At 40.1% G+C, this 24,369-nt stretch overlaps 1 protein-coding gene across 1 annotated transcript in view; it reads left to right on the top strand.

Moving 5' to 3' along the window:
* Positions 1-24,369, top strand: part of plxna3 (plexin A3) — a 75,347-nt gene that overhangs the window by 8,052 nt on the left and 42,926 nt on the right. The window contains exons 2-6 of the mRNA XM_088331017.1: positions 11,586-11,967; positions 12,036-12,226; positions 13,661-14,208; positions 15,550-15,714; positions 17,908-18,090. Of these exons, the coding sequence (XP_088187143.1) occupies positions 11,660-11,967; positions 12,036-12,226; positions 13,661-14,208; positions 15,550-15,714; positions 17,908-18,090 (1,395 nt within the window). The 5' untranslated portion in view covers positions 11,586-11,659. The remainder of the gene's footprint in view (positions 1-11,585; positions 11,968-12,035; positions 12,227-13,660; positions 14,209-15,549; positions 15,715-17,907; positions 18,091-24,369) is intronic.

Raw genomic sequence — 24,369 nt, 5'->3', positions numbered from 1 at the left:
GCTATATTTGCTAAACGTGTGTGATTGTGTGAGTGAGTGTGTTCGTGCGTGTGCATGAATGCTCAAGCGCGGTTTCATGATGTCATCTTTGTACATTGATAATGAGATTTCCTCTGCTCTCCAGAATGCTCTTCATCATGTTGTTATAGGAAAAATGTCACTGGTCAGTTAATACGCAATATTGAAGTGCCGTGTGTGTCTGTGCGTGTTCAGATATGTTTCATATCTAAACGTAGACTTAACATCTGTTAGAAGTAACAAGTGTCCAAGGTAATATCATTCAGTCAGTCAGTCCATAATGGTATTGATATTTATTTCAAATTATCTTTTTAGTCGGATTATGTCCAGAAGCCAGCTCGGTGGCTTTGGGGGTAAGGTGCCCGCCCTGAGACTGGGAGGTTGTTGGTTTGAGCCTCCTCCTACCTAAGCCTTACAACATTGGTACCTATTGCCTCCCTGCTTGGCGCTTGGCATTAGTGGTTGGAATTGGGGAGTTTGGTCACGTTATGACTCCCAACAAAATGTTGCAACACATCAGTTGGGTTGAGTGAGAATCCCCTCCTCTGTATCAATCTCTCAGAAAGAGTCAAAAATGTGAATGTGTTCTTGACTCTAGCCACCTCCTACTATGGCACTAGGGGGATTTGGCACCGGTGTGTGTGTGTATATAATGTGTTTGTCAAGAAGAACGCAGATATACTATTTTATTAAGCCATTTAAATTTGCATAGAAGCCCAAATAGGCTGTTGTTTTTGGAATTCCAATACAGTAAACCCTCACTTTAACGCAGTTCATTTTTCATGGTCTTCTTAATGATTTGCGTTGTGGATTGTATTCTGCATTCTGATTGGCTAAACAGTCTCTCGGCTCTGTGGTTGAATCAGTGCAATCTACCCGACACGATATTTTACCTTTCTGAGGTGGGATTCGCAACGTGAGATTGCCTTATATCAAGAAAGGGAACCTATGCTAATGCATAGCTAACGCCTTCTGACCTCGAGGTACCCCACATAAAACATTAAGATAACCGAAATAGTATACAATGAGAACTACTTTGTAAAATTGAGTATAAAATTAAGTAATATAATAAATAAATATTCATGTCAAGGGAATTTTTTTTCTTTACCTTTGGTGTTACGTGACTTAAGCTGGTACAGTGGATTAACCAGGTGGAGGAGCTAGTGGCGGAGGATTAAATATGAAACAGATTCTAAAACTTCCATTTGCGAGAATTGTCATTCCCTTAGAAGATTTCCTTATTTTTGACAAATGTCAAAATAGTCGATTGGTTGTAGCCATGCTTTTCAGCAAGAGTATCAATTTGAGCATTCTTTGAATTTCTTGACAAACGCAAGCTTTTCTCCATGGTTATCATGTTATTGCTTCCCCGTTTAGCATCACTGCAAGCCTTGGGACCCTTAGCGAACAAATAAAAAAACATTTTACAGTCTTTATAAAGCACTCAAGATTATGAACTGAATGAAGAGAAATGCATTGTTGGCGGTAGTTCAACCAATGGCACATGGGCATTTTAATGATGCATGATGTGAAGTGTGTGTATTTTCTTTTTCTCACATTTTTATGCTTTTTGCACAGTTCACCTTTTCAATTTGTTTACCTTTCACTAAAAGGAAAAGCCCTTCCATTTCCTTATACTGTACTGTACTGAAATGAAATGATCTGCATTTATATAGCGCTTTTCAAGTCAATGACTTCCCAAAGCGCTTTACATTGTGCTTCACATTTCCCAATAGCGGCTGTGATCTGTGCAGCCATGTAAGCGGCTAACCTGCTTATTGGGGGTAATTGGGGGTTCAATGTCTTACCCAAGGACACTTCGACATGTAACACGGACAAGCCGGGATTCGAACTGGGATCCCTTAATCCTAAAACGATCGCTCTACCTCCTGAGCCACTGCCGCCCCACTTCATTTGAGACTGGGAGGTTCGGGTTCGCGCCCCGGCCGAGTCATTCCTAAGACTTAAAAAGTGGTCGGCGGCGCCCTCTCTTGGCTGCGGCTGCATCGGGTCAGATGCAATCGACATTTCGTTCTGTGTACATTGTTACACAGAATGACAATACAAGGAAATTATTATTATTATTATTATTATTTCATTTCATTTCATACTGTACTGTACTGTATTTGTATAATGACAACAAAGGCCATTCATTTATTCAAACCAACAGCAGACCAGAATTTTATGATGTCGGGCAATAGTAGACAGGCAGCTCAAAGACGTAACTCTCCATATGACTCTGGTCCTGGTGCTTAGCAATATAAGGCTTTCAGTTCACATTGATGAGTAGAATTATTATTTGACAATACAGTGGCTATTTGTAAAAATAAATATTAATGCAGAAATCTAATTTTTTAACAAGTACTTGAGTCTGTAAAAATATGAAGAACGTATAGGTTTCTTCTTCAAGGATTTTGCCTATTGTGTCCTTTTGGAACATAACCTCGGATAATAAACAAAGGTTCACTGTAGCCCAATTAAGAGGGTCAAGTTACTTCTTTCATCAGTTTGTTTATGCAATGCCTTACACGCATGCTTGATTTCTTCAACTGTTATTTACATCTGCGTTGGTACCGCTTTGAACCTTGGTTTTGTAGAACAAAAACAAATTCTATACAGTGTATGCCAGCTCTGTCTATTCAGGCTGAGACCCACATGAATTTGTCAATAATTTTGTGACATCTTCATTTTAATTTCTGTCACTACGGAAAAAATGTAAATGTAGTGTAATTTTAACTATATAGCATAAGTCCATGCTTTATTGTATGAGCACAACACATGAAGAGCAGCAACGAAGCAAACCTTTGGAGCGAGGGGGGAACAACTGGCACTTCACTGATTGTTGTAAGTCAGTAACGTAATTAAAATCATCTTGCGAAAAAATGAAATGGTGAAACAATATCAAGTTGTGGTGTGACGTCGCCTGAGCTTCACCCCTTCCAGTCATGTTTTTTTCTAAGCACATGCACACGACTTCATGCACAGCTGGCACACGCCACAATTGCTCACACATGAGAGGATGTGATGAACAACTGAAAGGAAACAATCGCTTGGTCTTCTCCTTTTCCGCTTTTGATGACCCTCGACCTGCAGGAGTGTGTATTCTACAGTTGTATAGGTGTGTGTATTTGCAGAGAAAATGAAAGCGTAATCTTTTAACAAAGTACATGCATTTTTCACAACGGATGAGTTAGGCATGTATTTCTTGACATGTACTGTTTGTGTCTACTAATGACATTGTTTTCCAAATACTTTGGCCAGTTTTAAGTGCAATTCCCTCCCGTGCACTGAGTCAAGGCAGTCAGATTTGAAATACATATTGCAGATCCACTGCAAAACATGTGTAGGTTAAAAACCTCAAAAATATCTGAATCCAAAATCTGCACTTGGCAACGGCAGCAAGGAAAAACTCTTCAAGGACCAAACCTTGATCAGAACTCAGGCTCTCTCAGTTGACTGTCTCACCCTGCTAAGAGAGGGACGGATAGTGTTTTGGTTCAGAGGGACCAGAGGTGGGTAGAGTGGCCAAAGATGTTACTCAAGTAAAATTACTGTACTGTTACTTCAGAAAAATATGACTCAAGTAGAAGTAAAACGTAGTCATCCAAATAATTACTTTAGTAAAGGTAAAAAAGCACTTGGTGTAAAAACCTCTCAAATACTGAGTAACTGTAGCAACATCTCATCTACTGATTTTTTTAAATAACCATTCAAACAAATCAAATTATCAAAGAAATATGATAAGAGTACAAAGCAAAGTAATAAATTAACCACAAGTAGCACATTTAAAGCCCTGTACTTTTTCAACAAGCTCTGCAGGCAAGACAACAAGCTAGCCGATGAACTTGTGTAAATTCTGTGTGTCTGTTCTGTGTCAAAAAAGAAAAAAAAAACGCAGGGTGAAGAGAGAAAATGACAAAAAGACAGGTTTTTGACAGTCCCCTCAATCAGACTTGAACCCTGAACCCCTGAATGAAAAACACATGAAAGAAAAATTAAACAGATGTAAAATACAATTAAATACAGAACAACTTTAACCTGTTTTATACAAAATATGAATAATTGACGACACATCACTAATTCAGGCTGGAATGAAGTGTAAACCGCACAATCTGCCACGGACAGACAGACACATGCTTACATACTTAAGTAAAGACTTCAATGTACTGTATACTAATGTAGTGCAGTATGTGTACATTTTCTTATTCACAAATCTACTCAAGCAAAAGTACCGGTAAATAGTATAGTGATTTAAAAATACTCCTAGAAATAGTTAATGTCCCAAAACTTACGCAAGTAAATGCAACAGAGTAAATTTTACTCGTTACTACCCATCTCTGAGAGGGACACACGGATAATAGTGCACAATAGCCATATCAACATCATTAATAGTGCTGGGAATGTGTCAGTCTTCATCACGCCTCACATATATCGCTGAGCCAAAGGCAATCCAAGATTTCATTAGATCGACAACCAATGCTAATGTTTGTCTTTCGGCTCCTCTCCTTCATTTCAGCGGTGAGCATTTGCGGCTGCATGGTGCTTTGCTTCTCCGGGTGGAAGCAGAGGCCAGCGTGTGGAAAACAAAGTGAGCGCCCATAAAAGTGAAAGCATTTTAGTGATGCATAGACGCATCGCTTAACTGAAACATCGCCCTTAACCCTGCCCCGAGTAATTAAGTAATTGCTGCATTTCTTACCATTAATTTAGTCATTCAGCCACACACACTCTTTGAGTGCCCATAAAGATTCAATTTCATTAGGCCGGCATTTCCTCCTGTTGACCATTCTTGTTATGTTAAATAGCTCCATTGTTTGGTAATAGTGGGGCAGATGTACATATATGGGTTCAATCATCAGGTATGGGGTACTGTCACTTGAGTCATTTAAAGTCAGGCTCGAGGACATTTTTTTGTTTGGGATTTGTTACTTATTTGTTTAAAAGTAAAGAAATATCCTACCATACATCCATTATCTTCTGCAGGGACCTCCCTATTTCCAACATTGTCCAGCTCATCCAACAGGGTCCCCAGGCGTTTCCAGGCAGGCCTAGCTGGATACATAGTCTCCCTAACATGTGCTGGGTCATCCGCAAAATCCCCCAGAAATCATAGCTTGAGTAAGACGATAGCACCAAGAAATATGCAAAACGCAGAGATGCAATGCCTATGCCCCCAAACCGGACCTGGGCAGAATCGTCAAGAGGGAAGTAGTTGACCAAAATTGACCATGAATGATCCAACTTCACTTTGCGCTCAGGTCAACGAATCGACGAGTTATACTGTGTAATGAAAGCAAAAAAAAAAAGGGGTGCTGTGTGGTTTTACTTGGCCAACATGGCAACCCACTCAGAATCGCTTGTTGGGATGAAAAATGCAAACGGCAATGAGAGTAAATCCGAAGACTGTTAATTGGGGCGGCAGTAGCTCAGGAGGTAGAGCGCTCACCTTGGGATCAAGGGATCCTAGTTTGAATCCCGGCTCGTCCTTGTTACATGTCGAAGTGTCCTTGGATAAGACACTAAACCCCTAATACCCCCAATAAGCAGGTTAGCGCCTGACATGGCTGCAAGTCCGCTATTGGGAAATGTGGAGCACATTGTAAAGCGCTTTGGGAATTCATTGTCTTGAAAAGCGCTATATAAATGCAGATCATTTCATTTCATTTCATTTCAATTACAATATGTGTTATTAACGACACTGGTAATAAAAAAATTCCAACTACATAGTTTGTAACTCAAAAGATGAAGACATACAGTATAGTCGCTATGAGACCTACAAGAGCTAGTAAGGTAATGTTTACAAATTACCTCGAATTATGTTCACAGGTTAGATAAAATATGTGACTACTTAGTGTTGAGTTATGTAACATGGATTGGTGTTTATGCTAACTGTCCAAAACATTTTTTTTTTTTTACAGTAGAGCTCCTATGCATAAGTCACAAATGCCAAATGTCGTGTACAGAAAAGGATATAGAGATTCCTTTTTTCATCTGCGCTCTAGTCTGGGTTAAGTTGGGCCCGATCGGGCTTTCCAGAAGAATATCCTGACATGGTTCCTACTGATGCTCCAGGTGCAATGTGAAGTTCAGTGTTCATGCTGTCATCAGTAGAAACCTATGGCTTGCTCGCCAGATATAGTCCTTTTGAAATGAAATGATCTGCATTTATATAGCGCTTTTCAAGTCAATGACTTCCCAAAGCGCTTTACATTGTGCTTCACATTTCCCAATAGCGGCCGTGATCTGTGCAGCCATGTAAGCGGCTAACCTGCTTATTGGGGGTATTGGGGGTTCAATGTCTTACCCAAGGACACTTCGACATGTAACACGGACAAGCCGGGATTCGAACTGGGATCCCTTAATCCTAAGACGATCGCTCTACCTCCTGAGCTACTGCCGCCCCCTTTTTATAAATGTATCTGCCTTAGAGATCAAATGAGATGTTTACTGTTTTACTGAATCGCTCCAAATGTGGGTTGGGCAGTTACAACCGTAAAACATGCAAAGCCAAAGCAACACTGACAAGGGTTTGGTCCAGTATTTATAGGGCACAGTCTTAACTACAGTTAACAGTCACGGTGTCACACAAACATACATTCTTTTGGCCGTGCATTACCAAATAATTATTTATATTGAAACTCATGAAACAATTATGTTCTGCCCACAGAACCAACTGTAAACACCCATACCCATAAACACCACAAAAGCACCCAGAGAAATTTGATTGGGTGAGAGGTAAAGATGGGGGGATCTATGCCCACATATTGCAAGCACTCATTTTCTAGACATGTCTTTAACCTCCTTGTTTTCAGTATTTTGTTACTTCTTTACAAAATAACTTTGCCTGCACCTTGTTTTGAAGCCATTATTTAGGACACAAATGAGCCTATTATTTAGTTATTGTTTGGTATATTTATATTGTTATGAGACAAAAGCTCTGTCATTATTATCATTATCATACATTTTATTAGATTATCAAACACCACAGCGTAAACTAAAATGTGCTGAAGAGTTAGCTTTTGTCTAGAGACCGCGTTCAGCAATTTTGTAGAATTTTGTCTTAAAATATAGATCTCTCAAAAAATGGACCAAAATATTTTGCTTTTATGGCTCTTTGTGTCAAAAAGGTTCCTGACAAAAGCCCTATATAGGCAACTCGATGAGGGTCCAGTGTGGGGAGTCTTTGATGTGCTGGAACACCAACCTGTCAAGGCATTTCATTGCCACAGGGGTAAATGCAACAGTTCTTAACAATTAGGGCTGACCACAGATGACTCTTTGGGGATAAGGATGATGGTGGACGTTTAAAAGCAGGACGGAATGGTACCCGTGACAGTCCTGCTTAAAGAATGTGGTGAAAAACCTAGCCATCTGGTTAGCACAGTCCTTAAGTACTATCCCTGTTGCTCTTTTTGGAGCAGCTTCCTTTATGGGGTTTACAGTACATGTATTACCTCATAGTCAACCTTTTATTAATTAAATAATTAATTATTTAATTTTACTAAAAATTAAAGGTATTAAACAAACGATGGACATGTATCAAAAAGCTTGGTCTGTATTCCATCCATCCTCAGTTTAGCTGCTTAATTGGCTTTGTTCCTCACAGTCAACACGCATCTTCGTTTTTGCTGTGTTTTGTTTCATGCATCTATGTTCTTTTTGTGAGGAAACCACCAAAAGAATGTAGGGAAGGTTGGTGATCGAATTATATAACAGACAAGATGGCATCTGCGTGAAAGGGAAGTGCTGTAAGCTGTAACAGAGTTGTGAACTTTCACACCTGACGCTCACTCCTCACACCAGCTGGTGTGTTGAAAGTCACACCCCATAAACTCAAGTCAAGATTGGCCAATCACAGCCAAGTGCAGGACAAGGGTCCCACAGTTTTCTAGTAAAGGTTCTTTTCAGGTTTTGCACATATTTTGCCGGTTTTGATAATACGATAATGTAGAGAAGCAAATCTAATTGAATTGTGATTTTATGTTGATCTATATCACCCATTCAAGGCATATTTTTTGGGGGGTATACAGTAGTTTGCACGCACATGCTGTGATACAAATAAACATGACTTGACTTGACATGTGTGTGTACTGTTTGTCTCATTTGCTTAATAACTTTTTGGTTTGAACAAATTTATTGACACTAAACACAAACAAACAAACAATGTGAGGTTTGAACAACCCCTCTCGACAATCTTAATAGCAATCAAGCATATTCACAATTTCGTTATATAACATCTTTGTTAGTGTCAATAGATCCGTCCAGGCCAAAGTCGATTGTTTTTTGGTCTGAACAAATCCACCGACACCCACCGACACCAACAGCAGCAAAACAAACACGACAATTTCAACAGCAAACAAGCATATTCACAATTTTGTTATATCTGACAATATGACGTGACAACTGACTTTCTTGTTACTGATGCCATAGCAACAGTTGTCAGGTGCAGACAGTGAGGTGAAGTCTTTGTATATACTTGCTCAGTTCTTATTGCTAAAAGTAACTACGAGGCAAAAATACTCGTAATTAAATTAAATTTTACATAATTGCCCTTTTGTCCCCCCAATAATAAACCACTGTGGACAATAATGCCAGATTGCATTACAGACATGATAAATCATATTTTTCCTTTGTTGTCATTGGTGGTTGCTAAGGCAACAGACTTAATCTAATTTGCTTCCTCATGATGAGGATTTTGAGTTTTTCCTTGCCCTCATGTAGGTTTTAGATCAGGGGATGATAGTTTGTGGTTTGCAATAATCTGTGGTATGTGCAGCCGTTTGAGACTCCTTGTGATTAAGGGCTATACAAATAAACATAACTTGACTTGACTTTATTATTTTTTATGTGCATTATCACAAAGGTTTGCCCACACTACTTCTTGCACGGTTCACGCGGAGCCTTAAAAAGTCTTAAAAGGCACTGAATTCATGATTCTAAAAATAAGACCCTAAATGGCATTAAAATGTCTTAAATTTCCAAAAGTCATAAAAATGCATGAATCCGATTTTTTTTTTTTTTTAAAAGATGTAGTAACGTTAACAATTGCCTATTTTCACAATTCACCGATTTACCTTGGTTGCAACATGGCGTGACCACAATAACAGAACTATCAAAATGATGAAATTGATGAGGTTTCAGTCGGGCCTTTCAGAGAGGACACATGTCTTAGGTCTACCCAGAATACACATAGCAACTTTAGACAGAGACGTTTACCTTGGACTATGGGAAAGAGTACATTTAATGAGTAGTGACTGTCTAACCAAGGTTTTTCCTTTCGGCTAAATGCTGTGATAAGGGATGTGTACCATACATTGTGTGCAAGAAATAATCATGTTTTTTATTTCCTTTGTTTGAATTGTGTTTTTATGTCAACTTGGTCTTAAATTTGATTTCAAAAGGCATTAAAAAGTCTTGAAAGTCTTGAATTCAACTTGCCTTAAGCTGTAGGAACCCCGTCTTTAGAAAAACATAAGAAAAATAAGCGCATAAGCAAGCAGGTTTCTCTTTTTAGCTTGTGCAGTAGTTAGCATATGTAGACTGGCGTCTCTCCTGCTCGCTTGCATCGCTGTTGCCATGATTAGTGGTTAATGAGGCGGAATCCACCACCATGTCACCGTAATAAAGTTTTAGCCCAGCGCAGCATTCATGGTGCAGACGCGCACACTGCACAGACACACACTCACTGAAGCCCAAACAAGAAGTGAAAGATCAGCACATTAACTAATTAACCTGCTGGACTGAGAGGGGGACACACGAGACGACGGCTTGACAGATGGACCAGTGTGTTTGTTTCTTGAAGCACTCTTCAATTTCATTTCATCATCCATCAGTTTGCAATCTTAGACTTTGTATTTTTTTGTGTGTTTTTGCTCCCAGTGAGGACATTTTAGTTGCATATTTCACTTACACAAGAGTACAGATGTGATAGAGGTATTAGGACATTCACTTATTGAGTTTTTTCCTAAGAAAATACCACTTCTGACTTTTAATTATGTTTACTCTTAGCTATGTTGGCAGACTTTCCTTTTTCAGATTCTTCTAGCGCCTTGCACATAATTGAAATGTCAATTCCCAACAGCTGTGCCCACAAAAACAGCTGGTACATACAGTATTTGGTCAGTGATTGACTGGTGACATATCCACTTCTAAATTCACCTGGGATTGTCTTGAGCGCACCGCTATCACTAATAAGGAGAACAAGTTTGAAAATATTTAAATTTATTTAGGTTTCGAGTAAATTTTCTTACCAAAAGGTATTTTTGCTATTTGTAGAGCTTGCCTCTTCTATGTAGAGTTCTTTGGATGTTTATGAAATCTGCTTGGCTAAGTAGCTCAGTTTGAGGGTCACAGCCTCGAGTTCTCCGATTACCACATGGGAATTACCTCTCTGTTTTCCTACTTTTTCTGCAGCTGACTTACATATTTATTCCTTTGATCACAACTTATGTGTTTTTTTTCCTTTTAATGCCACAGTGTGTAATATTTAAACGCTAGATGGCAATGTATTGTCTAATGTGAACGGAAACCAGTTCCAAGAGCACAGTGGAGCAGCAAGATGATAGCCAAACATGGCTGCGACTTCTAGGTTGGGATCCCACTCTGTAAAGGAAATAAAAATTCCTCGACCTATGATTTTTTTTTTGTATTATAGTTCATAGGGCGGCAGCAGCTCGGGAGGTAGAGCGATCGTTTTAGGATTAAGGGATCCCAGTTCGAATCCCGGCTTGTCCGTGTTACATGCCGAAGTGTCCTTGGGTAAGACACTGAACCCCCAATACCCCCAATAAGCAGGTTAGCGCCTTACATGGCTGCAGAGATCACGGCCGCTATTGGGAAATGTGAAGCACAATGTAAAGCGCTTTGGGAAGTCATTGACTTGAAAAGCGCTATATAAATGCAAATCATTTCATTTCACAGCGGTCGAGTGGTTAGCGCGTCCGTGGCACAGTTCTGAGGTCATGGGTTTTTCAATTTTTCAGCGCATTTTATTTCACTGTGTAATTTTTGATGACTAAACTAAATTTATGAAATTAAAATAATGTCAGAGCCTGTGTCCCATATCAGCAAATATAGTATATCACTAAAACATGGTTGGAGCAGAGTTCTATTGTAAAAATCAGAAAATACTGCAATCGTGCGAGAGAGAGGAGTTTATGGAATCTGCTTGGCTAACTTGCTCAGTTTGAGGGTCACGGCCCAGAGTTCTATAATTACCACAGGGGAATTACCTCTCTGTACTTCCTACTTCTGGAGCCAACTTGCATATTTATTCCTTCGATCACCACTTGTGTTTTTTCTGATTCACCCAACAAAACATAAGCAAACATGTTGCCACTTACGAATCAAGTGCTTTCGTTGTATCAGTGGCTGCATACATCAGTCAATCACACCTTTCAGCAAAAGAATATTTCATTGCGTATGCTGCCTGTCACTTTATGTTGCCACCATAAGTTGATGAAAAACTGCATAAGCTCGCATACCTAGTTTTGAGTAAATAATGTGAAATTGCCTCCCAATGACATTTTCAAAACTTAAAAAAAAAAATTCTTGTTTTTTTTTTGCAGTCATGACCCGCTGACACCCTTCATCTACCTGTGGACAATTCCTCCCTCCTTTCCTGCCTTGCCCATCTCCCGTTATGTTTCCCTCACCTGTCCCCATCTTCTTGGTCCTCCTACTCTCCTGTCCTCGCCTTCTCCTCTGTGCTCCGGCGGCCCCGCCTCCTCCAGTGGTTGCGGCAGGTGGCCGGGTGGCCTACCGGGTGATGGACACCTCCCTCACCCACCTGACCGTCCACAAGAGGACAGGAGAGGTTTTTGTCGGAGCTGTCAACCGAGTCCTCAAGCTGTCGGCCAATCTGACAGAGCTGAGGAGTCACATGACTGGACCAGTGGAAGATAACGCCAAGTGTTACCCTCCACCTAGCGTCAGGGCCTGTGCTCACCGGTCTGTCTCACCTCAGTTTTTTACAACTATTCTTGTTTTTCTTTCTACTTACCTGTTTGTTTCCCCAGCCTGGACTCTTTGGACAATGTGAACAAGCTTCTCTTGGTGGACTACACTGGTAACAGGCTGGTGGCATGCGGATCCATCTGGCAGGGTGTCTGCCAGTTTCTCCGGCTGGAGGACCTTTTCAAACTGGGGGAGCCTCACCACCGCAAGGAACACTACTTGTCTGGTGCCAGAGAGGCTGATGGGATGGCAGGTAGGCGGGTGTCATGACTGTGTTACAAGCGAGATGAGACTTATAAGTCATGGATGAGCCAGGCAAGCCTCGCATGGTGGAGGAGGTTGGGGTTTTGCGTTACTGTTAAGATATGTTAGTTTAACTCAGAGATGTCAAACTCACTTTCGCCCTGGTGCCGGATCCAGACTTTTTGCTTTAAAGAATGTTGACTCAAAATTGACAACTTTGTTTTTTAGTATTTTGCTTCATCATTCATCCTGCATTAGAATAGAATAGAATAGAATATACCTTTATTGTCATTGTTACAAAATGGGTTAACATATTGTGACAACGAAATTGGGCATGACACTCCAGTTCACACATTCACAGTGAGGGAAAAAGCCAAGAAGATAAAGGAACAGAGAAGATAAGGTTATAAAACAAGGAGGATAAGGCTATAGTTATAATTTACATGATATTTACACAAGAAATGTCTGCATGTAGAATGTTACATACAGTTGGTATCGTAATACAGTATTACTAACCTACCCTACATATTCACGGATGACAGGTGATCTTGAAAACAACACTTTTTTTCACAGACAATGGGGTAAAATGTGTTCATGTTTGGCATTGAATGTGTTAACTGGTTTATTTTAACAGTTTAACAGTCGAGCTCCAAATTGAGGAAATATCAAATGTATAATAAATGACTGCTTAATAATTTCTTCTGAGTAAACTCAATATTGTATCGGGATTTACTTAGTTTCAAATTAGACTTTGCTTCTGTGATTTCTTTTCTATAAGTATTATTGTACTTTGGCTTTGACATTCCAAAAACATCTATCTTAGATTCATTGAGGGCTCTTAATTAATGGGTCCCTGTAAACATTGTTTTTCCATTATTGCCTTGCAAATGACTTTCAGTTCCCACCATCAACAGGGAGAGCTTTCTTCTCACTTGCGACTCCAATTTGGGTTAAGAAGGATAGGCTAGCAATATTTTGTGTAACTGACACTTTTATTGGATTGAATTCTACGCAAAAAGATATAAATAGATTTCACATCTTACAATGATCTTTATGAAACTTCGAAAAGATCAGGTACACTTTGAAATGGTCCACCATGCAATGTTTCCCTTATGGCTTAGTTAATAAAAATGTTTTAATTATTTGTCTGCCTATGTACCCTATGCTGTTATTTGACAATCCTTCACCGAGCATTTTTGTAAGGTCCAATTATTTTGTATATGCATTTTCAAAAGAAATAGTGCAATTAATGTTAAATTATAATTGTGCTTCCGGTTGACTCTAAGATTGGTTAATATTTAGCCAAATCAGTAGATGACATCCATAGGTGAAATAACAAATACACCAATATAAATGGATTGTAAATTATACTTAAAAGTCAGTTATACCCTGGTGTGTTGGTCTGCTGATGTGACCATAGTAACCATAATGGGTTTTTTTTTAGGTGTGGTTGTCCGTGAGGACGACTGGACCACTGACCCCAAGAGAAAAAAAACATATAAGGGTAGCAGCCGCCTCTTCATCGGCGCCGCCATTGATGGGAAGTCTGAGTACTTCCCCACGTTGTCCAGCAGGAAACTGGTGGCCGACGAGGAGAGCGTTAACATGTTTTCGCTGGTCTACCAAGACGAGTTTGTGTCATCACAGATAAAGATCCCGTCTGACACTTTGTCCCTCTACCCGGCTTTCGACATCTACTATGTTTATGGCTTCTCCAGCCGTACCTACGTGTACTTCCTGACGCTACAGCTGGACACCCAGCTGACGCAGATGGATGCTGGTGGAGAGAAATTTTTCACCTCCAAGATTGTGAGGATGTGCTCCAATGACACGGAGTTCTACTCCTATGTGGAATTCCCCCTCGGATGCACCAAGGATGGTGTGGAGTACCGACTGGTTCAGGCTGCCTATAAACAGAAACCAGGACGTCGCTTGGCTCAGGCGCTTGGCCTATCAGAGGACGATGATGTGCTGTTTGTCATCTTTTCTCAGGTTTGTCATCTTCTCTTAAAGTAAGGTTTTACACATTGGGGTTGTTTAAACTGAGCATAACCTTACAGCAGGGTTGTCAAATTCACTTGGCTCCAGATCCAGACTTTGTTTTCAGGCGGTCCGGATCAGTAAAAGAATGTAAACTCGAACTGCAGCTTTTTTTTTAAGTTCTATGCTTTATCATTTGGTTTACATAAGTAGCCTCCCCTACCTATTATTATTATCACAGATGAGAAGGAAAGTTTTCTAAGCACAACACAATCATTAACAAACAATGAGGGAAACAATATTTTCATGTTAGGCACTAAATGTGTAACAGTTGAGTGATAACTGTTTTACATCTTAAGCAACTCACCACGCTATAAAAGCTCAAGTGGGAGTTATGACATTTTTTTGGGCCTTAATTGTCATACAGGTTTGGAATAAATAAAAACACAAAAGAAAAGTTTTAGGAGTGAATGGGCAATGACGAAAAACATTATAATGGTTGCCATTGAATGTGTAATCTGTTATTTTACAGTTGATTGATAATAGTTTTACACCTCAACCAACTCACCACGCTATACAAACTCAAGTGGGAGCTATGAAAGAACATCATTTTTGCCCCTATTGTCGTTCTAGTTTGGAATAAATGAATAATATCAAAATATAAAAGTTTTAGTAGTGTTTGGGCAATATAATTAGATTACATGAGATCAAACTACTAGGCTATATAGATTGTCACCCGTTGCCGGCAGGGTTTGGCGGCGGCCCAGGGCGCCACATTCCGCCAAAGGCCTCGTCTCTACTCCCTGACGTTCGTCCTCTTAGCAGAGTCTTGTGAATCGCCTCGACCCGGGTCGCCCATCTCATCCCTGACCCGTACAGCAACCATAGCAGAACAATGCAGTCCGGCTGCCCTTGTAGCCTAAACCCAGTCGGCTTACACCTTACCTCGTCCTTAGGCACAGGCGGCGATTTAACCCCTGCGCCATATTTTTAGATGAAATCATCGTGTTGCGAATGGAGGATGTCTGCTCTTTTACATATTCACTGCCCTTTAGCACTCAGAGAGATCATTTGACCTAGAGACTTGCTTGACATACGTGTGAATTAATGGCAGGCCGCAGGAATTATCTCATGGGCCGGGTCTGGCCTGTGGACCGTATGTTTGATATTTTGCTTTACTATGACTGACAAAACCCATTTCATTTATCACTGTCGAATTTTGAATGAACGCTACTTAATTTTAATGTCGGGCATGAGATTTTTATGACACTACTTGAATTTTAAAATTTGCTCCAGATGGGGCACCACAATTTGATTACCTGCTCTCATTTCTCATGCGGCTGTGTTGTGCAGGGTCAGAAGAACCGTTCAAATCCCCCCAGAGAGACGCTCCTGTGTCTGTTCACGCTGCACGATATTAACCTGGCCATGAGAGAGAGGATACGCTCCTGCTACCGAGGAGAGGGCCGCCTGTCGTTGCCTTGGTTACTTAACAAAGAGCTGCCTTGCATCCATACAGTGAGTCATGTACTATTTGATCAAGCCACCCTCCCAGGCACTTTTGCTCAGGGCTCAAGTGACGACCTAGCTCATCTCAGCTTGCCCAAAATTGTTAAAACCCTTTTTAACCCCCGGGAAACTGTGATGTCATTTTTAGTCAACACTAAGTCGCAAATTGACCAGGCGCTGAGATTGATAAGAAATGGGTCGATCCTTCTGCTTCATTCATTTTGTGTGAACAAAATATTATTCAGATTACTGTGTTTGACCTGGAATTGCACTGTACAGAACATGGTTATGAATAATTTACTTGATCTTTCATCATTACTATTTGTGTGCAAATTTATGTTCATACCACACTTCTGCTTATCCTTTGTCTGTGACACAATCAGGTTTCCCATTCTATGGTAATTATCTAAAAGTGAACGGCTTACTTACAGACCAGTGGTGGCAGGCTGTGCTTTCTTATTGAAACCATTGATCTCAGATTTTGGTCTGAATAGCCAATCAGAAGAAGGAAAAATGTGGATTTTCTGGGAAGAATATTTAGTCCAGTGAGGCCCTGTCATGAATATACCCCAAATTACTCTGATTAACACTGATGAACAGTGTTGGGAATAAGGCCGTTAGGTAACAGCGTTATTTTTTTCGTAACTGGGTAATCTAACTAATTATTTTCTTCACTGTTAATACACCGTTATCGTAAATGACGGTCAGAACGCCAACGGCGGGGTGTTCCCCTTTGCACACCTGACACTGTTTTCAGCAGCGCAGGTTTTCGCTCTCCTCAAAATTGTTTACGTGACATCATGTCTTTTCAGATGTCATTATTCAAAAAAGTGACTACATTATAGTTAGATAGCGATTACGAATATAGTATTTACTTACTAGTATTTATTTTCATTTTTGTCTTTATTTTCTCCTCTTTTAAGTCATTCATGGCATAAGATTGGGGGGATTAAAACGAAAACAAGCCGAAGAGCCGTTTGGGACCCGGAAGGGCCGGCTATTTTAGTGAGCCAAGCCAAAAAAGCGGGTTCCCTAAAAACAGTTGGTATTCCCATCCTTACAAGTAAACGCCGTGTTTTGAAATTGCTCGGAAAATTTTGCATCCTTTAACATACAACTTATTTTTAAAGTAACTGAATTAGTTACTCCCCATGTTACTGACTCATTTTTGGTTTGAAGGAAGTAGTGAGTAACTATAAATAATTACTTTTTTGGGGTAACGTGCCGGGCGGCACGGCGGATGAGTGGTTAGCGCTTCCGCGGCACAGTTCTGAGGTCATGAGATCGAATCTTCCTGTGCGGAGTTTGTTTGTTCTCCCCAAGCTTGCGTGGGTTTCTTCCAGGCACTCTGGTTTCCTCCCACATTCCAAAAAACATGCATGTCAGGTTAATTGGCGGGTCCAAATTGGAGTGAATGAGCAAGTGAGTTGTCTGTGTGCCCTGCGACTGACTGCCAAGCAGTTCAGGGTGTCCCCTACCCACTGCGCGAAGATGGTTGGGATGGGCTCCATCACCCCCGCGACCTTACTGAGGATAAGTGGTGCAGATAATGGAGGGATAGAAGTAACGTGCCCAACACTGCTACTGTAACTGACCTGAGCAGATGACATTGGCATGAAATCAACTGGAGGTAGATATTTTAATGGATGAAAAATGTCTTTCGAAATATTTGTTTTGGAAGAAATGTATCAATAGGAAATGCTATAGAATGTAGTGAATAGGCTTGGAATATTTTTTATGATTACATTAAAAGAATAAATTAAAAAAAACATTTTGCAGAAAAAGGAAAACCATGATGCAAAGAAAAAAATGTTTAGCTTGCAAATGCAAAAAGTTGCCTTTATTTTAATTTGATCCCGATGCCTTTAAGTCCACCCTGAAGAAAAAAAAAAACAATTTTTAGCAAACAGTGTTTTATTTTGTTGATATGATAAGTTAAACATGACAGAGGCATTTCATGAAATTGGTAAAAAGTAGGCCTGTGCTTTCGGTGGAGTTGCTTGCCTTTTGCGCACTGCCTTGCACACTTATTTGGAATTACAAAAGATAAATTATTTGTTTAATTCGACGTTTGCTGGTTTAAAAGACACTCAACGCACCCAAGAATGTTGTAAACTAAATATTCAAAAATCACTTTGACATTAAACAACCTTGTTCAAGGGCCAGTGCCGCATGCGTATCCTTAATCCCTTTTTTTTTCAGCCGAAACAGATCGGAGACGACTTTTGTGGCCTTGTGTTAAATCAACCGCTGGGGGGTCTTCGGGTCATCGAAGGAAGTCCATTGTTCGAGGACCGCACAGAAGGCATGGGAGCTGTAGCAGCATACACGTATGGCGAGCATACAGTGGTTTTTGTGGGGACACGCAGCGGCCAGCTCAAGAAGGTAAGCCTTTTTTTAAAATTGTAATTTCATACAATTGATGTATCGGCTTCCAACCACACTAGTGGCCACAGTTTAAGTCATATGGCCTTAAAATAAAATACCCAAATGACAATTTACTGTATTTTCCGGACTATGGGGCGCACCCAAAAACCCCAAATTGGCCAGAAACTGCGCCTAATATACCGAAAAATATGGCGTATAAGATTGGAAATGCATGCATTATATACACATGTATACATGTGTGCGTTACTACACGAGGTTTTACTGTATATTAACGTGTTCTTGCAATCATTGATCAATCAAAAAAAACGTAGCAGACATAAATAGCAAAATATTATATGCAACAGGTAGCGAACTTAACTGCTAGACCACCAATGGCTCAGATAACATACAAAAATGCTTTCGATTTTTTCATTACATGTAAGATATAAATAAACGCAAAAAACACAACGGGGAAACAACTCTTTTTTTCGACTAATCAACCATTGCACGGTGGCCAGTTTTTCAAAGCACTATGTTGTAATTGTTATTTTTTATTGAGTTTTTTTATGTTTTTTGTCTTTAAAGTGTTTATTACACGTCTTACCCTGGAGTGCAATTTCTAATCTTGTTGCATACAATGTATAATGGTGCAGATATTAATGACAATACAGATAATTATATTACATTCTATATACTGTAAGTGTATGAAAAGCATTACTGTTACGAATTAATATGCTGTCTCTTACTGTAGTTTGAATTACATGTGCCTTATAGTCCCGTGCACCTGAAAACAATTTGACAAAAGACACATTTTATTTTTGTATTTGAGTGCATATTTCTGATACAGTATATCTAATATATATCAGCATTCAAAAACTGCATTTGTGGAAATTCAAAATTCACATATTACTGCTCACATTTAGTGAAAAAAAATGTGTCGAACATTTCAGAATAGAGAATCCGAAGGGAATAGGAAGTACAAGAGTAAATGTATTTGATGAACAGATAGTGAGAGGCTGTGTACTGCTTTCAGCTGATTGGTTCTAAAGGAGCGTGTATGTTTGTGCGACTGTGCACGTTCATCTTATTAAAACAAACAGCATGGGGTAGAGAGGACATGCTTTCCTGACCACACATATACACAAGCGTACCGGCCACACAGACAAACAGGCAGTCTATTGCAAAGGACAACTGGGTTTAAATATTTGATGTATTTTCTACTTGTTCTGTGTTCTACATCAGCATGAGGATGTGAGTGTCTTGGTCACATGACTTCATACACATATTGTCTTCATGTCATGAGTTGGAAAGTTGTTAGTTACTAACAAATGTTAACCTAGCTGACAGTCTGTGAATGTGTCTGTGTGATTGTGTGTGTATGTCTGTGTGTGTTTGTTTGTTTTGGTTTGCCCTTGCCGGCAGTAAATGTCTGTCATAAAAAAACACCTATTCCGTGGAAACACAAAAACACATTCTCACACGTTCTTCTCATCCTCTTGGCTCGTTCAATCGCACTCTGTCCTTCTTCAGCAATTTTTGAAATCCATAAAGGTTGTCCCCAAGGACACACGCACATACACTGCCATAAAAAGTCTGTGTGGTCTAAATAGAAAACTGAACATTTGATGGTGTGTGCGTATTTGTGTGGTCAGTGGGCAGACACACCCAGTCTAAATGCGAACATGGGAGGGAACCCAGTGTGTGCCTGCCACACACTAGTATCGCCGATGGCGTCACCGCCAGAGGTGTGCGCATCGATCCAAATAACGATATAATCAACACTAAATCAGTACTTGGATCAGATTGATACTATTGTCCTGGGATCTATCCTTTGTTCCTCCACCAATTTCCTAAAAGCGCATAGCAAACCCCCCTCTTTCTTGTCCAGCTCCTGCTGCGCTTTTGCATCTATGACAGTCAATTATTGCATAATCATGACATTTTCAAGCAAAAAGTACCGGTATTGGATCGATATCGATCGATTCTCTCCTGTATTTACCTGTATACCAAAAGTATCGCCCACCCCCTACTCCACAACACTAATGTTACGGGTGCAAGCCTGGCAGGTTCATAAGCCACTGGGCCAACAGAGTAACGTCTAAACCAGGAATGCCAAAGTACAACATATATATTTGCATAGCCAAATAAAAAATAAATATGGTGCCACTACTAATAATACATTCATTAATGCATTGTAATTTGCTTAAGGGCCCGGTCACACAGCCGTTTGCGTCTGAATCACGGCCAGAAATTTCTGCCTGTGAAGCAGACGCTGTTGGACCCTTTGAGATCGCCATACAGACGAGATGCAGCAGTGCTTTACACGCGGTCGGAAATTCACACGCGGATGGCAGCGCGAAAAAGTTTTGCGCTGCACAAAACTTTAGGGCCCGGTCACCAAGCCTTTCACGGGCGTATCGAGGCTGAATCACGGCCAGAAAATTTTGCCCGTGAAGCAGACGATGTTGGACACTTTGAGATCGCCATATAGACGAGATACAGCAGTGCTTTACACGCGGTCGGAAATTCACACGGGGTTGGCCGCGCGAAAAAGTTTTGCGCTGCTCAAAACTTTAGACTATGAGTTAACCGCGGGCGGCACACGAGGTAATGACGCGGAAATGACGCGGCCAGGGCGTGGTTACACATGGGTAGGACGCGAAATTTCAGCGGGTAATCGTGGGTGGAGCACGGTCATAGCATGTTCTGCGCCTGTATTGCGGTGTCATTACGTGAAATTAGCGTGTTACGCGTGTGACGGTCAAACGCCTTTCTCCGCGTATATACAGCGCGATTTGCCGAGCACACGTCAGTTGTGCTCGAGACGTCAAGGGGTGGACATGGATCCCCGTCACCGTAGTGACCTCGTCTTAATCCATTTTTATTTCTTGACATTTCTTTTCATTTCATAACAAGATAATAAAATAAAAATGAAAAACGATTACAATAATAACATATTGGCTTCTTCGGTGCCATAGCTTGAAATCTTGATCTTCACGGGACTGTGTCTTGAGCGGTTATGATTTCTACAGCCCGGTGTTATGCCGAGAAATGCATCCCTGCCGAGATTTGCATCCCCTCGCTACTACAACCACTTTTACCTCGTTTTATCTCACTTTTATCTCACTTTTAGGGAATGTAATGGCGAACATATATCCAAATCCACTTCGTCTCGCATTTGTTGGGAATGTAATACAACATAAACCATTCCGTCTTTGTTTTTGTTGTGAACGTAATCGAACGGTAATGCACACCGTATATAAATCACTTTTGAGAACTGTTATGCACTCTACTTTAAAGCTTATTATGCAGAAATAAGCTTTATGGTAGAGTGCATAACGGTTTCAATACGAGCGATTTGAATAGAAAAAGGCAAAATAAACATGTTACCTGCTCAAAAGTGATTTGTATACGGCGTGCATTACCGTTCGATTACATTCACAACAAATACAAAGACGGAATGGTTTAAGTTGTATTACATTCCCAACAAATGCAAGACAAAGTGGTTTTGGTTATATGTTCGCCATTAAATTCCCTAAAAGTGATATAAAAGTGAGATAAAACGAGGTAAAAGTGGTTGTAGTAGCGAGGGGATGCAAATCTCGGCAAGGATGCATTTCTCGGCATAACGTCGGCTCGGCAGCTTTTATACCCGTGGTCCTTACGAGAAAATGACGCGGAAATGACGCGATGAGGAAGCGGAACAGTCGCCGGCGTCTGTTTTGCGGGCATACCACCGATGAACAGCGGGTTGGCCAATTTTGCGCATTTTCCATCGCGGGCAACCACGGGCAAAAAAACTCCGCAAAATTTTACCCGCGATACAGACGCAAACGGCTGTGTGACCGGGCCCTAACCATGTTTTGTCAAGTCAAGTAATTTTTATTTCTATAGCCCTTAATTACAAGGAGTCTTAAAAGGCTGCACATACCACAGACTATTGCAAGGTAAAGATTATGACATCATGCCCTTATCTAACCTACATGAGGGCAAGGAAAAACTCAAAAACCTCAGCATGAGGAAAATTAAGAAACATTGAAAGGGGACCGCACATGAGGTAATTTTGGTCCGCATTTGCCGTAAGTGTATATACGAATGCACAAGGTAGCTCTTATCTATAAACACACCTGTTCAGGACTGCCTACAACACATAGCTTCTCCATTTCCTATGTTTTTATGATTTTATGTCTTGTTTTTATTTATTATTTTGCTTACAACTTTTTAAATTGTATTTTTTTCATTGTCTGTACAGTGTCCTTGGGTGGCCTGAAAGGCGCTTTTAAATAAAATGCATTATTATTATTATTATTATTATTGTTATTATTGTAGTTTCAATATTATGCACCTTATAGTCCGGTGTGCCTTATGTATGTGTTTAGGGGGGTGGGCCTCATAATCCGGTATGCCTTGTTGTGCAGAAAATACGGTACATTTTTTAGACAATCAGCTTTAATTTTTCTTTCGTTTTCATTGTGGAGATAGTAAAGGGCCAATAGCAGATAGCAATGCAGATATTTTTTTTTTATAAACAAAAATGACTTAATTGTGATATATTACGTATTTTCTATTCAGGTTTGAGAATATCCAAGTAGTGCCTACAACATCAAGTTTTTTTCATACAAAGCCCTCTATTGAAAGGTTTTGTACAACCTGGTCTTCATCAATGCATCTACCTACATTATCTGGGCTTTGTATTTACCTTTGCAGTGGGGACACTACTCTCACTTTTTCAGTTGGTCGCACTAGTGCAGATTTAGGAAAACCCTCTTTTCTCAAAGATGTACACATTTTAAGTTTTCTGTAGTTTATGTCAATCTTGACATTGACTCCCCCATGACCCGTGTCGTTAAGGAATGCAACCAACCAACAATACATTTATTTAACATTTTTGTATACACAAGGGCACAGCTTTTAGTGGCCTCAAGCAGAAGTATGAAATCTTGTCCTGAACTTAATTTTGCAAACAAGCTGTTACAATCTTAAAACTGGTCAGAACAGACGGACCATACTGTAATCAACAAATACAACCTGGCCCTAATATTGCTATTGGATTCTATGCTGTGATTAAAAGCAGTACTTTATTTTTTTTCTGCTGCTCAGCCACAAGATCTCATTGTCTTTTTCATCATGAGTACCATCCTATTCTATATGTTATTTTGTTTTTTTGTTATTCATCTACGTGTTACCCAAAAATAACATAGACCCTTTCTTTGTTTCTAAATATAGGCACACTTGCTGCCATATTGCCTTTTTTTAGCTTGTACATTGCAAAATCCCAAACAGCATGTGTGTACATTGCAAAATCCCTAGTAGCATCCAGTGAATCCATTCGTGGTAATTGTTGTATAACTCAAACAGAAAGTGAGCATTTGACAAGGCAGAGCACCCCCTCATTCACTTTTAAATGTGTCCACTGTTGTACAGTAAGTGGGCAACAATAGATTTTCGGTGCTGTGGTTTACAGTGGTTTCACAATCCTAACCGCTTTGAATGACTTTCATCATGAGGTCTTTTTCACTTTATTTGAAAGGACATCTAATGGGGCACAATATTATTGGCTTCTTGCAGAGTTTAAAAAAACGGAACTGCCTCTTTGAAGCAAATTGCCTCCAACCCACTTTTAATCCGTTCAGCACAAGACGCAGGCAGACCATAGTTATGCACAGTAGAGGCAGGGAGACGCAACAAATTTAGTCTTAACAATGTGAACATTCAGTATGTTTACATGCAGGGAATTTTCCGATTAGGATCCGAATGTTGCCGATATTCACGTTATGTAGGGCTATGTAAACCGGCACAAAAATGTAAAACTCTTAACAGTCCAATTTAGAGAGTTGAGTAAGACATTTCATATTCAATTAATTTGTTAATGTCAGCCCGCCGATGCGTTACACGCATATCTGATTTTTTTCTCTGGCCATTTTTTTTCTTTGTCGTTAGTTTTGCGAAGAGCATTGGTCTGGTAGTACAAAAAAATAAATTGGAATATTAATAGTATAACTATACTCTTGCTAAACAAGCATAACATGAATATGTTGATTCCTCGACATTTCTTTATACACATGCTGTGTAAGTCTCTGCTGAGCAATGTAAAGCTCAAACTGTAATCACACCACATGCAGCAACTGATGAAATTTCCTCCTGATTAATGTAAAATGTTCTTTTTTGAGTAATGCATCCATGGGTTCTAGTTGGCCTCAAAGAAAACTTGGGGATACGGAGTCCATGTAAGTGTTTTAAAATGGTTTCCGAAAGATAGAACCATAGGTAGGTTTAGTTGAACGGAGCCGTATTAAA

Source organism: Urocampus carinirostris, chromosome 3 (assembly GCF_059441175.1).
Source record: "Urocampus carinirostris isolate Australia breed hairy pipefish chromosome 3, RoL_Ucar_1.0, whole genome shotgun sequence".
Classification (NCBI taxonomy): domain Eukaryota; kingdom Metazoa; phylum Chordata; class Actinopteri; order Syngnathiformes; family Syngnathidae; genus Urocampus; species Urocampus carinirostris.
This window is presented reverse-complemented; position numbering and strand designations above follow the sequence as displayed.